General features: G+C 49.3%; 2 protein-coding genes across 2 annotated transcripts in view; one reads left to right on the forward strand and one right to left on the reverse strand.

The window, feature by feature from the left end:
- The window catches only part of CNOT6L (CCR4-NOT transcription complex subunit 6 like), a 28,261-nt gene extending 22,931 nt beyond the window's left edge, over positions 1-5,330 (forward strand). Inside the window, exons 8-12 of the mRNA XM_009953270.2 lie at positions 213-367; positions 1,789-1,940; positions 3,109-3,333; positions 4,047-4,249; positions 4,621-5,330. Of these exons, the coding sequence (XP_009951572.1) occupies positions 213-367; positions 1,789-1,940; positions 3,109-3,333; positions 4,047-4,249; positions 4,621-4,833 (948 nt within the window). The 3' untranslated portion in view covers positions 4,834-5,330. The remainder of the gene's footprint in view (positions 1-212; positions 368-1,788; positions 1,941-3,108; positions 3,334-4,046; positions 4,250-4,620) is intronic.
- Positions 5,331-14,828: 9,498 nt separating this feature from the next.
- Positions 14,829-15,627, reverse strand: CXCL13 (C-X-C motif chemokine ligand 13). Its single transcript, XM_009952941.2, has 4 exons — positions 15,564-15,627; positions 15,214-15,343; positions 14,958-15,041; positions 14,829-14,853 (listed from the first exon to the last, which is right to left on the reverse strand). Exons 1-4 carry the CDS (start codon positions 15,625-15,627, stop codon positions 14,829-14,831), a joined length of 303 nt encoding a protein of 100 aa, XP_009951243.2.
- Positions 15,628-16,213: the final 586 nt, after the last annotated feature.

Consider the following 16,213-nt stretch of genomic DNA (forward strand, 5'->3'; position numbering starts at 1 on the left):
TTCCCTTTTGGGGGGATTCCAGGATACCCAGGACTGCAAATCTTGGTTCCAGCAGGCCATTGATCTGGGATGTGACATGATTTGGGCAAACTGAAGCTTTTCGCTTTGCTGGGAGCTGCTGACTGCAAGTCAGGGCAGGCACAAGTTGCCATACAGCGATAGGAAGGGTTTACTTGACTTGGTTGGCCTAAGGTATTTGTGTTCAATTCCAGGAAGTCGAAACAGAGCAATACTTCACCCTTTTTCTGCCAGCCTTGAAAGAACGAGGATACGATGGATTCTTTTCTCCCAAGTCACGTGCCAAAATCATGTCTGAGCAGGAGAAAAAGCATGTGGATGGCTGCGCAATATTCTTCAAAACTGAAAAGTAAGGGGCAGAAGCAGTGATTTAAAAATACGTTAAAACCAGCTTGATTAAAGTCTGAGAGCTTTCCTCTCTCAGGGTGCGTGGTAACCAGAGTACTGTGCTGTAAAACAAAAGATACAGTTCGCCACAAAGACTTCTCCTTCCCTTTTGCTGCTCTATTTGCCACAGAACCCTTTCATTCCTTTCAGCCTATGAACAAAGATACCTTTTCAGAAACATGAAAGTTGCAGGAGAGCTAATAGGAGTGAAACTTGCATGTTTTGTGTGCGCATTTTTTAGCAGATCCAGTAAATACCTCGCCTTCTCTACAAATTTTTGCCTTGCTTGACAGAAGTTTCGGCCTTCTAAGATTAAAGATCTGTACGCTGTGCTGGCTTAAAAGGTATTAAAAGATGTATTGCTGCCAAAGAGTCACAGAATATTCTGTGCTTTTATGAACTGAAACATTACATTATTGAATACCTGATCCAAAAAGTTCAGATACACTAAAAGCGTCAAACCACTGGGAAGGGAGGAGAGGTGCTGGCATTCACACTTCTCATCCGTGTCAATTACTTATAAGTTGTACCACACCGAGTATCTCCCTGAATATTCCCTTGAAGTAGTTTTCAGTAATTAAAATGGAAGTTTCACAAAGCTTGAGCTCCCTTGCAGAATTTTCACTGCTTCCAGAAACAAAAATATGCATTTCAGCTCACCTATAAAAACAATTCGGCTGGTTTTGAATAGAGGAGCTCTGTGGAACCAAACAACTGGTGATTTTCAAACCTTGAAACAAACGAGGGCATATAGAGACCCGGCTGTTGCTGTGGCGCTCTCAGGTGAAAACAGAAGACTAATGATACTCTTTTTAAAATTTTCTTAGAGCACAAAACAAAACAAAAAAAACGCTTTCCATAGGTAGCCTTCAGTTTGTCCTGAAGCAAGGCCTTTTCGGGCATCCTAAGGCTGGAAAGGAATGAAAAAACAATTTCACAAAACTAATGCTGGTAGCTCGTGGTTTGAAAGCAGCTGTTTTCTAATAAAGCATTTGCCCAAAGTAAAAGGCAAGCCTTTAATTACCATCTCGTCTGAGTTTTTTGCCTAGAACACTCCTGAGGAGGTGCGATAACCTCTGAGCGTTGCTCTGAACAGTCCTCTCAGGGTGCTACGCTGAAACAAGCAAACACTTCCTAAACCCCAGGTGTCTCGTCTGCCCTGAGAGTATCTCGCTCGCCAGACTGGGCGCTCTATCCTGACTGGGGCAATATTTCTTGAAACTTGTTTTATTGTTATAAAACGAGAGGATAAAAGAAACGTGCCTCACCCTGTCCTGCAGGCGCTCTCCTTGGACTGGAGAGTGGTAGCGCAGGTAGAAACCGTGGCTTTTCACAGAGCTGGATGTCGCACTGGTTCACACGCGATTCTCTTCGTTTAACCAGATTTACGCTGGTGCAGAAGCACACGGTGGAGTTCAACCAGGTGGCAATGGCTAACTCCGAAGGCTCAGAAGCTATGTTAAACAGAGTGATGACGAAGGACAACATCGGGGTTGCCGTGGTGTTAGAGGTGCACAAAGAATTATTTGGAGCAAGTGAGTATGACGGTGGTTCTCTCACTGGTTACTCAGTTCCACGTAAAGGCAGGACTTATTCCTAGATAATACAGCTCTCCAGAGGATTATTGCCGTTGGCCATGGTAACCAAATACTTGCAGATGAGCCCACGCTGTTCCCTGTGCTAGTTTGAGAAATGACAGCCCGTCGGTGGCTGGGACAGGACACAGGCAACACGATTTCCTGGTCCGGTCGCAGTCGTAGCCGGATGCCCAGCATTTAACTTTCTCCTTTCAAGCTCTTGTCCCTGCTTACTTGTTCTGTTAAATTCTACTTGAAGAATTAAGCTTTTCTAAGGTCAGTGTGTTTACATGCATATGCCTTTACCAGTAGTTGTCAGTAATGTTCAACTTCTATTTTCAACTCTCTTTTTTTCCCCTTGATTGAATCCTTCCATCCTCCCCCAGTCATTGTATGACAGTGCTAACGTACTGATGTGGAAGAATGAGATTATCAGGTATCTTTTCATGCCACTTGATTGACTGACTGTCACATTTTCATTAAGTTTGATCAGATGCAGCAGACAATTTCAACGTACATAAAATTGGCATCCTGCTCTGTCTGCGTGTCTGGGGTTTGGGTCGCTTGTTGCCAGCATACCCTTCAGAGGAGCAGAGTGTCTCAATGGCAGGGCTGGAAGGAGCTGCCTGTGACTTTATGCCCCATCTTTCAGAGTGCTGTTTCTCAGATAAATCTGCAAAACAGCTACAGTGTTTCGCAGCAGCCGGGTTCCCACTGCATTCATTTGAGCAGGTTTGAGTTCTTTCCCTAGGGAACAATTTGTGGTACTGTGGCAGCCAAGAGTCACGGGACTCCCTTGTGCATTAAAAGTTGAATAGTGGGGCATGGTGAAGTGATGACCACTTGACCAGTAGAGAAGGAACACAACTCTAACGGTATCAGATTATGCTGGCTATTTCTTTCCTGTGTTTGGAGAGATTTAGTCACGTCCTATTATGTAAACGCTGCTGATTTAAAAGGGAGCAGTTGTTCAGGTAGTGCCTTTTTTCCAGCAATGAAAGGGCATCCACCTGCTGCTGTGTCGGACTCGGGAGTCCTTAGTTGCTAGACCCTGAATGGTAATGGGGGAATCTGCCGTATGCACACGATCAGCCTTTCACTGATAATAATGTATTTGTTTATCGAGGTATGAAATCACTTCATGTGGACAAACAGCTGCTTATTGTGGCCAATGCCCACATGCACTGGGACCCCGAATACTCAGATGTGAAACTCATTCAGACTATGATGTTTGTTTCGGAACTGAAAAATATCCTGGAGAAAGCCTCAAGCAGGCCCGGTAGCCCAACAGCAGATCCTAACTCTATCCCTCTGGTGCTGTGCGCGGATCTCAACTCATTGCCTGATTCAGGTAAGGCTGGTTTGGGCTTAATTTTTAACTTACCTTTTTAAAACGTTTGAATCCTCTTTTCCTCTGAGGGCATTGAGGCGGTGGGCACTTCCCTGGGTAGGTACAGATGAAAGCTTTCTTAAGTAACAGCGGTCTTTCAAAATCTGGCTGAAGAGAAGGCAAGTCCTCTGGTTGAGGAGGCTGCTTTTCGTGATCAGTTGTACCCTCCGGAAAAGCTGGTTGCGCCTACAAAGATGTAGAAAAGCACAAAGAGATCTTCAGTAGGTTGTTAAATAAATGCCCATGCCTTGAGCGGCAATAATAAGTAGGAAAGACGTGAGTTCATGATGGAACATGAAGGCTTTCTAAGGAGATGGGTTTGCTTTAGCAAGTATGACGTTTGACACCGTAATATCAGGTAATACGTATGAAAGCGGCCTCTCTAGCACCCCGTCACGCGCGTGCTGCAGTCCACGTACTGCGGGTTTACCGTAACCCTCAAAAAATGGTGACAAAACCACTGGAGAGCCTCAGTTCCCTGGCTGCATGTCAGAAAAGTGTGTGCGGCTCAGACGCGGCCAAGACAGCCGCTGTGTGGATTTCCCCTTAGATGGAAAGCTCTTTCCTGATCTCGGGGGGTGTCTTGTCGGTGGTTTGCTTTTTAACTCCGAGGCCAGCATTCCCTGAATGTTGTGTTTTAAAGGAACTCCCTGAATCCTTTCCTTTGCAAACAGGTGTAGTGGAATACTTAAGCAATGGCATAGTAGCTGACAACCACAAGGACTTCAAGGAGTTGCGTTATAACGAGTGTCTCATGAACTTCAGTGGCAACGGGAAAAACGGGGCTTCTGAAGGAAGAATTACGCACGGCTTCCAACTCAAGAGCGCCTACGAAAACAACTTGATGCCTTACACCAATTACACTTTTGATTTCAAAGTAAGCAGCGATTTTTCTGAAATGGCAGGCATTGACCTGGTCTCCCCAGGATGCTGTCTTAATTTTCTGACCATTGGCTGTCTTTCCCTCTGTTCCTGTAAGTGCTTCACCACTGGTTCCTACACTCGCTGGACGCTTTTCCTGCCTCGCACAAACCCTTGGTTTGCTGGCGTTTTTAAAGCTTCCGACCTGGCTCCGGCCAGTGACGTAACGAGAGCGGATGCAGCGCTTTGAACGCAAAACGCCGCGCGCGTTTCTTACCTTAACGCCAGCGCTGTGCCTCTCCCCGTGAATTGCAGCCAGGAGCCAGTCGAGTTGAGGTTGCCAGAAGCCAGGTCTGTTCTCACTGTCGTGTTTCTCTTTCTCCCTAGGGTGTGATTGACTACATTTTCTATTCCAACACTCACATGAACGTGCTTGGTGTCCTGGGGCCTTTGGACCCTCAGTGGCTGGTTGACAACAACATCACTGGGTGTCCACACCCTCACATCCCTTCAGACCACTTCTCACTGTTAACACAACTAGAACTCCATCCTCCGCTCCTGCCTCTTGTCAACGGTGTGCACTTGCCGAACAGGAGGTAGTGGAGCCCTGCCCCTTTGAGGGCAAGGACCTGTTGTTATGGACCTGTACAGTTGTAAATCAAAGTATATAGGAGTGAAGTATGGCCAACCTTAAGCTGCTTCTTCAAGCTCCTTTCCTTCTGTGTTTGAGATGAGATTTTGCACATTTTGGTGCATATTGGTATCATTTGGCACTAGGGCTGGAACCAAAGTATTATTCCCTTTCCAGGTTTTTAATTTAATTTTTTTTAAAAAAAAACTGGCAAGCTTTTTCTTTTCAGTAGGAAGCTGCACTTATAAATGGACAACTGAGATTAAAAACTTGCTTATTAACGTATTTCAAGATAATGCTTTTTTCCAGAACATGGCAAAATGAGCCAGCTTTTTAGGAGAAAGAAAAACAAAAAGAGAAATGCTTGTTTTGTAGGAAGAATATTAGAAATACTGTCTGTTTGAACCCAAAACAGAGACTGAACTCTGCATCTGAAATAAATTTTGCACATTAGCGAAGCACTTAATACCTGACTATAAATGATTATCAGTGTGGCCCTGCCCCTCGTCTAACTAATATTAGAAAACCAAAGATGGCTTAATACCTGTGATAAAATTTGAGGGCTAAATTCTCCTGATGCAATTCCATTTACAACGAAATTTCCAGCGAAGCTGCGTCTCACGAGACTTTGCAGGTGAGCGTGTAACGCTGCGTGTAGATCGCTCGCTCGGCAGATGCCGTGGTGACCATTTTTTTCGGCGCTCTGAAGAACTTGGGCCTTTCCGGGCGAGGCGCGCAGGGATCCAAAGGACCTCTGTGAAACAGAGCTGCCTCTCTGCTCCAGCGAGCCGGGGCGACGCGCTCTTCCGCAGCACACTTTGGGAGCAAGGACTTAGAAATGGTAAGAAACTGCGCTTGGAGCGAGCTGCTGCAAACGGTTGGGTTCCGGGTGAACAAAGAAGTTGCAAATCCGTCCTAGGTTCCCTTTCCCGAAGGTCGGTTGCAAAGGGGGGAAACTTGGGATGAACTGCTTAAGCGTAGGGTAGAGGAAAAAGCCGCTGGAAGTGACCCTGCTGCTGTCTCCGGGGGTCAGCGGGGTAGCTGTCAGCCTGCTTTTTTCCTTGGGGGAGCGAGCGGTAGCCGTAGGCATTCCTCGGATTATTTTTCCTGACCCTAGTTGCCAAATAGCCATCACACTTGTTAAATAATCTTCCTTTTCTGTTGTCGGTCAGGGTTGAATGAAAAAGCTGCTGGTTCCTTCCCAACTGTTAACGCTCTTTGGATGTGTTGGAAATCCTTTTTTTTTTTTTTTTTTCTTTTTCATTTATGCTCGAGGTGGCCGGTTCAAAACCTCGTGCCTCAAGAGGCGTTAAACAGAATGCAATTTTCTGAAAAATTGGTTGGCTGCTTAATGTTAAAAAAAAAAAAAAAAAGGCACAGTGATAGGAAAAGGTTGTGTCTGTGTTTTTAAGTTTTTCTTTATTCTGCTTTTTTGCTGCTATAAGATTTTCTTGAATTTATATTTTAAACTTTTCATGCACTTTACTGTTTCTAGTCTCAAAATGTGATATTTTTAATAAATGAAAAAATTTTCCATTATGTGAATGAAATTTTTAAACAGATTGATAGCCTATATTTATGTCTCATTCGTATACTTAAAAAAGTCAAATTTAAATTGTGAGATTAGTTTTAAATACTAAGGAGCCATCTTCTGTCTTGTGAAACTGCGAAGTCAGGCTGTTCCTCTACTCTTTAATTAAACATTTCCTTTGTTGTTTTATACGTAGGAAATTATCCGTAGGGGGGGGAAAAAAATGAATCGATTGGACCTAGGGTAGGAACTATTCCCTGACTCTGGTTGGGGGCCGGGGAGGGGGTGGTGCGGGACAGAACGCAAAAAATGGGTTCAAGGAAACGACAACTCCCTTTTAAAAGAAGTGCCTAAAAAATAGAGGCGTCACCTATTGTCTACTCTAAATTGGAAGCGATCGTAGCTGGGTCCAACAATTTGTGCAGCACCGAAACGAAAAAAAAAAAAAAGCCCTTTCTAAAGACGGGTTTTCCTCTAGGTGCAGGTGTCTCTTTTTTTGATATACCTCAGCGTTCGCCACCTAGCCACCGCAGACCCGCTGCGGAAGCGATTGGAGAGTATAGTACTGGAAAGTAGAATAGCATGAAAAACTTAATTTTGTGGACATTACCTTTCTGTAATCAGCTACTGTATCTTTTTTTGGAGGGGGGGTTGCTCTGCTCTGGAGGTGTGCACTAACAAACCCTTCTCCTCCTTTTCCCACGCGCATGTTAACTAGCAACATGAGCAGTATTTCCTACCATACTTCACTCCCAATATTTTTTGAGGTGTTTGTATAAAATGGAATTTAAAATTCACCTATGATTGTATATGAACTGCAGAGGAGCCCGTTTATTAATAAAAATAAAACCCGACAACAACGTTTTGTAATATCGGGGTGGGAGAGGACGGGGATGAAAAAAAAACCCAAACCCCGGCAACCCTTGTAAACTGCTGAAGTTGGACTTTCCTTTGGTTTCTAACCGATTGAAATGTTCTGTTGCGGGAAGGTGTTTAATTGGATTTTCTCTGCTGCGAAACGCACTTCCAAACATCCATTACGCTGTGTGATTTTTTTTTTTAAAAAAAAAAGTTATTTTAATAGACGTTGCACAAAACCTCTGGATTTACAAAAAGAAATGAGTCTTGTGTACGTTTTCAGCCGATGCACGTAACCAGGGACGTGTTTACCCGCCTTTCACGTCTCTGGCTCCCTCCCCGTTTTCCTTCTGGGTTTTTTTTTTTCCCCTTCCCAGCAGGAGCAGTAAGGGGATTGCGCTTTTTTTTCCAGCCGAGGAGAAACGCTGCTCTCCGCAGCGATTTTCTACCCTGAGGAGAAGAGGGAGCGGGGAGCCAGCGGCCGCCAGCCTCGCGCGCGGGGTGGGATCCCTTTCGGCAAACACACGTATTCCATCGGCCGCGCTAATTTTCTTTTGGCCCAGATGGAAGCTGACAGGAGGGTGTTTTCTAGGGGAGAGTACAAAGCAAATTGTCCCTAAGTGGAGCTGGATGGGAAACCATCGGTTCTCTCCATCGCTGACCCTCGGTTTCCAGCACGTCGTGGCTGACGCCTTGGGAAAAAAAAAGCTTTAAGCCCTTTACTGCTCCTTGCTGTCTTGGTTTGCTTTCAAAACTATGGTGCCTGGTGTCAACTTCTAAGCAACAGCACTGCCTAAAGCAAGCAGAGAGAAAAAAAAAATCCAACACCCTTCTACAAGCAACTTTTTAAGATTCAATATGGTAAATCTGTTAGATATGGGGTTTTCTGTGTGTATATATATATATATATATATATAAAAAAGACAATTTTGTACGATGTAGCTGAATATTTTTGTTTCCTTATTTCGTTGTAAGGAGCGTGAACATCTGCATACCACACGCTGAAGTCAGGTATGGCACAATGGGGTCTGAGACCAGCTTTCCTTCCCATTTGCCTTGTTAAAAGCTTTTGTCATCCCTTTCTAGCATTTCTTGGGAAAATATTTCATTTTCTCTGTAAGCTTTCTCTGTCTGTTGGAAGCCACTCCTGTTTAGTCTGCAGAAACATCCAGAAAAGGTCTCGTTAGTCCCAAGTCCTCGCTGTTCTGTGTTTTATAGACTAGAAAGCCAAAATCTTTGACTCTTAACCTTTTCCAAAGCACATGCCACCAACCTAACGCAGCTTTCAAAACCATACCATGATCTGCAGCGTTCGGGTAATGCTGCAGATGGCTGACGATCTCCCACCTTGCTGGCTTTGCTGTGGTGGCATCTAAATCCACATTCACGCTCTGGAGCTCCCCGAGACCCAATTCACAAAGGTGCTGGGCATCTGCAGCTCCCACTTCATCCCCAGTATTGGGCTTTTGGAGATCAGCTTTCTGTACCTGGCTTGTGAGCCATCGGGTCCAAATCACGAGCGAGAATTTGAGACCTCAAAAGTTCATATCGCCTTTTTTTTTTTTTGTCTCTGGAGTTGGTTTCAGTCAGGCAGCGAAGGGGAAACCGAAAAGGTTTGTTGAAATGCAGAGTTTCTCTGTTAATGTAGAAGACAGGTTGGGGAAACGCTCTAAGGTTTCCTAGACCAGCAGTGCAGGATTCCCGCTGCCTTGGTAGGGAGCAGGAGCCAGAAGGGGCTGCTGGTCCTTACTGTCTGAAAACCAGATTTAAACCCAGCAACACAGCAGCGCTTGATTCATTTCCACCGTGCATTTTCAGCTTCTAGCATCAAAACCTTCCTTTGGCATGAAACTGGGCATAGCGGGGTGGAGTGGACGGTCTTTTAGTCCTGTCCAAACCAAGTCAGCAGCCTGCGTTAGAAATACCACACAAATGCAAGACACACCCTTGTACTGGTTTGAAAGGGGGTTTAGTGGCAAAGAGCAGTTGCCCTCTCCCCAGCGACCTCAGCTTTGTACGTAACTACGGTTCCTCTGTCCTTGGCTTCTACATAGATATTTTTCTTGTCATGGTAACGAAGACCTACGGCAAATTTAAACCTAAGGAAGGACCCTCTCCCTGTTGTACAGGGAGATGGCTGATCTAAGCACACCCTTAACCCAGCACGCCGGTACACTGGGCACCAGTAGGAGGTGGTTCAGCTAAAATCAGGTGGTCAGCACAAAAGGGCAGTGAGTCGTTGTCCTCCTTGGTCACCACGGGGGTGTGACGTTCTTCTGGGTGGTCTTGGTAACCACAGCTTGCCTGGTAGGAAGGGAAGCAGCCTACAAGACGTGCTAAAGTTCACGTTGGCTTCAGAAGCGGTATGGTTTCAGCACCGAGCACACGCATTGAAGAACCTCACCTGCCTACCTTCACGTGTCCCAAGAGCAGCTGAAGCGCTTGGTCTTGGAGGGGTTTTGCCCAGGGGGGCAGAAGACCTGATTTGCTAGAGACCGGAAAAGAAACGAGCCCTAGATGCGGAGAGGTTCGGGGGTTTTCTGGTAGACTGAGTCTCTCCATGTCATAGTGAGGAAAAGCATCTTGTGATATGCAGTTTGTCAGTTGTAAGATTACAGAAGTATAGTCACGTGCCCTCCCTTTCTCGCCCTTCAAAGGTGGCACAAACCCCAAGAGAACCTGGTGGTGGAAACCATTCATGACTTAAATCTCTATGCCAAGTGTCAGCCAAGAGCTCACTTCAAAAACCAGTTTAGAAGGAGATGATAAGGCTCTAGATGCAGGCACAGTTCTAAGCAGCACAGTATCTTCTCCTGTGACCCCTTTGCACCGACACCGGCCACGGGTTTGCTTTTTCTCCAGGAAACAAGAGCAGGGACAAAAACCTGAGCGAATGAGGAAGGCACAGGCACTGCACGATCGGAAAAGGGACCACGTGAACACCTTTAAAGAACTCCTTCATCCTAGGAAAAATGATTTGACCCTATAAAAGGTATTAAGAGATGATGAAGTTTGCTGGTTTGGCTATGTTTGAGGATGACAGACTTTGGGAGTACACTTTCTTGGAGTATATGTGATAATAAGTGTGCAAATAGAGAAGCACTCGGGTATGTTGGTACTTTAGGGTGTTTTAACCGGTGTTGATGGCAAAGCATGCCAAGTGATATGATTCTCTCTCGTTTTCCCTCCCCCCTCCCACAACCGTACGGTGCATTTAGCTTGCGAAATCTCTCACTGTTTGAGCGACGAAGGTTCGATCCTGGTACTTGGTCTTGTCCTCTTTGTTAAACAGTTCCTACAATTTAGGCATTTACTGAGTTTGCATTTGTCTGTATTTGTCTTTGTTCCAAAGCAAAAAAGAAAAAAACAAAAAACAACCAAAAAAACCCCGAACCCTCATGGTGGCTTTCTTTACAAGTAACATGTTACACGACTTTGGCTTTGTTTTCCATTTTTAATTATCGCATCGTGTGTTTGCTTTCCGAGAAATTAAAGTGTTTGTGTGCACCACATTAGCCAAATATGCCCTTAATTCATAAACTCACAGGCTGGACCGGAGCAGCGGTGGTGGGAGCCCAGGCTCCCCCCTCCCGCCCAGTTTCACAATGGTTATTTTAGGAGGTCGGGGGGGTTTTTAAGCTGGATTTCTTTCTTGGGTGTTATCTTTGCAACCGCAAGGTCCTGTCCCTCAAAAGATGGAAGTGCACGTGGGGAGGGGGGAAGCTGCAGTGTCACTCCAGGACATGCTGACGCTAAAATTTTAGGGGGGGTTTACATCTCGGTTTATGGAAATGGAAGCTTTGCTTTAAATCGAGAGCGCGCTGGGCTCTCGGATGGGAAATTGCTGCTTGAGGAGGCCAGAGCTGCTGCTGGCCCCTCGGCCCCGGTTTTGACTCACCTGCCCTGGGGCAGCCCCACCACCCACCCCACCAGCCCCGACATGGGGACGGGGTAGGTCTCCCAAGCAAAAAGCTTTGCGCAGTCTGACACCAGCCCTAGGCACCGTGCTGGCGGAGCGCGGCAGCCTTCAACTGAGACCTGAGCAACAAACCTGAGCAACTTGCTTAGTCCGTGTTTCCCACGAGAATAAATAGCAAGAAACCTTCTCTCCAGTGCTCTCTGTTGCTTTTACAAAAAGATCCTTTTTTTTTTCCCTCTCACTCTGAAAGCACTCATGTTTTGCAGAAAGTGCTGTGCCACGGTGCAATCCCGCCCCCCCCGCCCCGTAATTCTACTTTGCAATGTAAAACTCACCGAGAAAGCAAATTCCCGTCGAGTGGGGATGGCGGGGACCCACCCAGGCAGGGGGAAGACCTGCTTCCCTGCACAGACCTGGCCCCAGGCAAAATAATGACTGTGCTAAGCAGCCCTGCCTTTCTTTAGCCTTAGGGCAGCTCGGGAAAAGGGGAGTCCTCAAAACCCTGAAAACCCTGAACTGTTAGCTTGTTCGTTCTTTATTAATATTTTTTTTTTTTTTTAATATCTAAACACACCCCCCCCGCACCATGGAGATGGGGTACTGCTCACATATGATGGACAGGGCTAAATATCCACTTGTTTCTTCCCACCTGTGTATTTTTATTTCCTTCTGTAGGCAATAAACAGCCCTTTTGCAACCACTCTTGGCCCCTGCTGTGATTCCTGAGAGGCACAGGGTGGGAAGGAGGGTGACGTGGGGACCGACCGGGTGTTTCACAGCTTGCCACAGCCCTGGGACGCGCTTTCGGCAGCCAGGGTGGTGGGGTGGGCAACGCAAATTCGATTCCTACCCTTTTGGGGAGGTCCCCAGACCTCAGACACTTACTACCGCCACAGCCAAGCCAGGTTTGTAAATGGTGATGATTCTGCGCAGGGTTGCAAGTCACACCTGCGTCACCTCGGTCCGTGCGGCCGAGGGACGTCCCTGTGCCATGCTGGGGTTCCCGCAGGACGTGTGCATCCGTCCTGGGAAAATGGGGGGTCATGGAGAGAGTGTCAACCGGTCACTGGGAAATTTCCCAGTATCTCCCATTTCTCCCGTGCCTGCACAACTGGGAACCAGCACCGTGGGACTGCAGAGGTCAGACCCCATCCAACTCCTGCCAGCGTCCCATAGCACAACCCGCTCCTCCCAGGAGCTGTCAGAAAAAGGCACAAAAACTTGAGGCAGAGGAAAGGGGGCACGTTGGGAAGGGCCTTGAGACAAAGCAGCTGAAGGTTTCATGGTGCCATGGTCCGGTCTAAATTCCCCCATGCCAAAAATCCCAATTTTTACACAAATCTGTGCAGAAAGAGCTGCTACAGCCAAGGCGGGGAAGCACGTTCATCCTTTTATTGATGGCGCCCAAGATGGGCTGCCATCGCGTGCACGAGCAGCGCAAGCACCTGAAAAGGAGGGTGATGCTGGGTGCCCGAGGGGAAAGCCATTTTGGGGGGATCAGGGGGAAGGCTGATGTGCCCCTGCCAAAACCCCAGGAGCAGAGCAAGCGCCAGCGTTGTGCCGTGAAACCCGCTGTATCTCGGCACGGAGGGATCATATCTCTGCGGCCCCCACAGAGAAATGAATAACCGCGGCTGGTTATTTATCATTATATCCAGACAGAGGGAGGAGAGACAGGGCAGGGGGTCTGCGAGGGGGCCAGCACCACCACTCCACTCCCCCAGCCCACCGCTCCGCTTCCCGCCGCGGCCGCGCCGCCGCTTCTTTTTTGGTGGCGTTCCTGCAGATTTTGGGGAAAGGAAATAAAGCGAAAATGAGAGGATCACCCCACCCACACATTTGAGATGCCACTTGTTCGTCGGTCGCTGGGCGTTGCGTACCTCTGCGTCAGCTTGTGGATGAGCAGCTGGATCCAGGGCGCCTCTGGGGCCACGCACACCTTCTTGTTTTTCTTCAGGGTGAGGCTGCAAGGTGACGAGACCCCCTCAGCCCCACACGTGCCTCTTCCCCAAAGTTTTTCTAACCGTGCCACTGTCGGCAGAGAAAACCCCCTCTTGCTTCCCAACACGGTTATGAGCACACCCCTGAACCCTTGCTGGGAGACAGAAGGGATTTTTTGGGCCTCATCCTCAGCTCCTTGAGCCATGTGGAGGGTAAACCCCGTTAAAACGGGCAGTGGCATCCCATGCAACAGCCTTGCAAGAGTCAACTGCAAGATTTGGGGGCTCTGGACAGGGTGCAAGCACCCACGTATCTTTGCACTGGTACCCGAGCAAGCGATTTGCAGGACTTGGTTTGCAGGTTTTCCACTTACATGATCTCCTTCCTCCTGCAGTGAATACCCGGCGGCGTAACATCGATGGCAAGGATCAGCCCCAAGTTGATGACCTGGGCGGTCGATTTGATGCACTTGCACCTCATGTTGGTCAGCAGGCTCTCCAGTGACAGACCTGCACCCAAGAGCGACCCACACCCAGGTCTCGGCCCCCCGCGGGGGAGGCAGATGGGGGAACCCCCCCCCCCCATCCCTGTGTCACCTTCCCATCCCCTCCTCAGTGCCCACGGGGCCATTTGCAGGGATGGGCTTATTTTAATGGGGTTTGCAGCGGTGAGAGCAGCAAGGCTGACGCAAGGCTAATCCCTCCCAACACAGTCTCAAGGCTTTCTTTCCACGCGTATAAAGGGGGCTTAGCATCAGGGTTTGAAACTTCACCAACATTTTATGAATTAAACCCATTGCCTGCCCACCAAGCGCTCAAGTTTTGCAGTGGTATTAAAGAGAAGCAGCTTAAACCTATCAAGCAAATCCCCCCCCCGGTCCCAGGCATCCCCCTCCAGCTTAGCCCTGACGTTTAAAAGATAAACTCAAGCTCAAAGACAGGAAAGAGTCAAATCTGAAAGCTTAGAGGAGCCCATGCTCAGCCCTGTGCAAGGCACTGGGATTTGGAGGGGGAGAGGAATGGACACCCCAAGGTCACTCACCGCCTCCTGGCACCAAGTTGCCCAGGAGCAGGGCGAGGGCCAGCACCGCCGGCAGCAGCCGCATCCTCACCGCCTGCCCCGAGCCGACACGGGGGGCTGCTTTATAGCCACCCCCGCCGGGGATTTCGCAGGCTGGGAAATACTGGGGTGGGGGGAAGGAGCTGCCCCACGCTTTGACTTCCCTGCCATCGCTTCCCCCTGTCGCACATGGCCCATGCCGCCTCCCCACCAAAAAATGCAGAAACCACCGTGGCCACCTCCCAAAACCTCCTGCTTGCCCCGTGTTTCTTGGTGGAGAAAAGCTGGTGACCCCCGCTGTGCTCCCCACCCCGTGGGGACTTGCTGCCCTGCGCACCCCCAAGCCCCTGGCACGCCGCAGGAAGGGATGCAAGTGACGGTGTCGGAGGGCTGCCGCCTTTATTGGACCTCTGAGGTTGTGCCCAAAGGGCATGCCCAGCACACGGCCACGGGGTGGGAGGGTGGGGAAGAAGGAATTGGCATTTTCAAGGGCTTAAAAGCATAAAATGCAAAGGAAAAAGGGGCTCAGGGCATCAAGCAGCAGCATGCTCTCCTCTGCACGGGGGCAAGGTGAAAAGTGGGATGGGGGGGGGGGGGGGGGGCGGGGGCCAGTTTCAGGCCCGGCCCATCTGGCCATCCCGCCAGTGGCAGCTTCCTCAGTTGGAAGCCTCTTTCTTCTTCCTGTCAAAAAGCAGAAGGGGGGAGAAACGTGTGAAGACCGGTCCCCACAGGACGCCCCCTGTCCCGCTGGGAGCTTCTTTTGCTCAGGGTGGAGGAAGGCTTACAGGTTTGGGAGGTCCTGGAGGAGTTTTTTCACCCAAGGGGTGTCAGGATGCACACAGATGCTCTCCAGGCTTTTTAGCTTAATCCTACAAAACACACAGGGTTTCAGCACCATCGCTTCCCCCTCCTCTGGTGCAGGGGCTCCAGCAGCTGAGCCCCCTTGTGCTTCTCATAAAGAAAAAGAGCACAAAACTGAGATCATTCCAGGAGGACAGAGGAGCAGCACAGGGCTTGTACATCCCTCTGGGAGCTACTTACACAACCTCGAGGCGCCGGCAGCTGCTCCCCACCGGCCGGACCTCGATGCTGCTGTATTTCCGCGGGGAGATGAAAGCTCTGGTGGTCTTGGCACAGCGGCAGCTCAGGTTGCCGTTGGCTTCCAGGAGAGCTGAGGGGGGCACGTGGCCACGGCTCACTCACTGCCTGAAAACCCACTGCCATCCCCCAAACCCTTTCTGGGTAACGCATCTCCCCCCCACGTCCCACCACGATCACTGCAGAAGAGCCTCGGTGGTAAACCCTGGAGAAAGCACCTCCGAAAACCCCATGGCATATCCCCCACCCCCAGCATCCTCCAGCCCCACATGCAGGGTCACAGGGAGCCTCACCTGCGTCCCCGGGGTGGTGGGTCGCCAGCAGCACCCCCAGCAGCAGGACCGCCCGCACAGCCATGCCAGACCCCTCCCCGGCCCTGGCAGCATCACCCTATTTGAGCCGGAAAATAGGAGAAGTGAGGCGGCGCAGGCGGGAGGCCCCGGGGTCGCGGCGGTTTTTGCCCATCTCTGTTCCCTGCTGACGGCGCTCGCTGAGCTTGCAACACCGCTGATAAAAAGCAGCTCGGGGCTCGGCAGGGGCCTCGGCTTCCCGAAACCAGATCCGTTTTCCCCTTCCTATGAAGCTGGGTCTTGTAAAGCTATCGGTCGTTTCCCCCAATGCTTGTTCTTGATACAAGCCTGGAGGTTTTTTGGGGTGCTTTTCTGCGTGATCAGATACTGCTAATTTCTCTTACAACCAGATTTCCCCGCCACAAGGCGCAGCATAGCATGAGCTTTGGTGGCGTTTGCTTGTTCTCTTTCCCCCCACGGCTGATTATCCCAAAACTCTGCTAAGTGACCTTGCGGCCATCCCCTACACTGGTCTTTGCTGCTTTCAAAAGCTTTACAGCTGCCTGCAAACCCCAGCCCCACCACGACCACGGGCACTGGAATATGGGGTGCATTGGCTTTATCACCCAGCTCCCTGCCAGCAACCTCATGCC

Source organism: Leptosomus discolor, chromosome 4 (genome assembly GCF_034619465.1).
Source record: "Leptosomus discolor isolate bLepDis1 chromosome 4, bLepDis1.hap2, whole genome shotgun sequence".
Classification (NCBI taxonomy): domain Eukaryota; kingdom Metazoa; phylum Chordata; class Aves; order Leptosomiformes; family Leptosomidae; genus Leptosomus; species Leptosomus discolor.

Excerpts from the sequence above, each read along its gene's own strand:
- CXCL13 (XM_009952941.2), bottom strand. The coding sequence starts at position 15,627 with ATGGCTGTGCGGGCGGTCCTGCTGCTGGGGGTGCTGCTGGCGACCCAC. Across the intron at positions 15,344-15,563 it reads CCACCACCCCGGGGACGCAG|CTCTCCTGGAAGCCAACGGC; the intron begins GTGAGGCTCCCT and ends TGCCCCCCTCAG. Across the intron at positions 15,042-15,213 it reads TGCCGGCGCCTCGAGGTTGT|GATTAAGCTAAAAAGCCTGG; the intron begins GTAAGTAGCTCC and ends TGTGTTTTGTAG.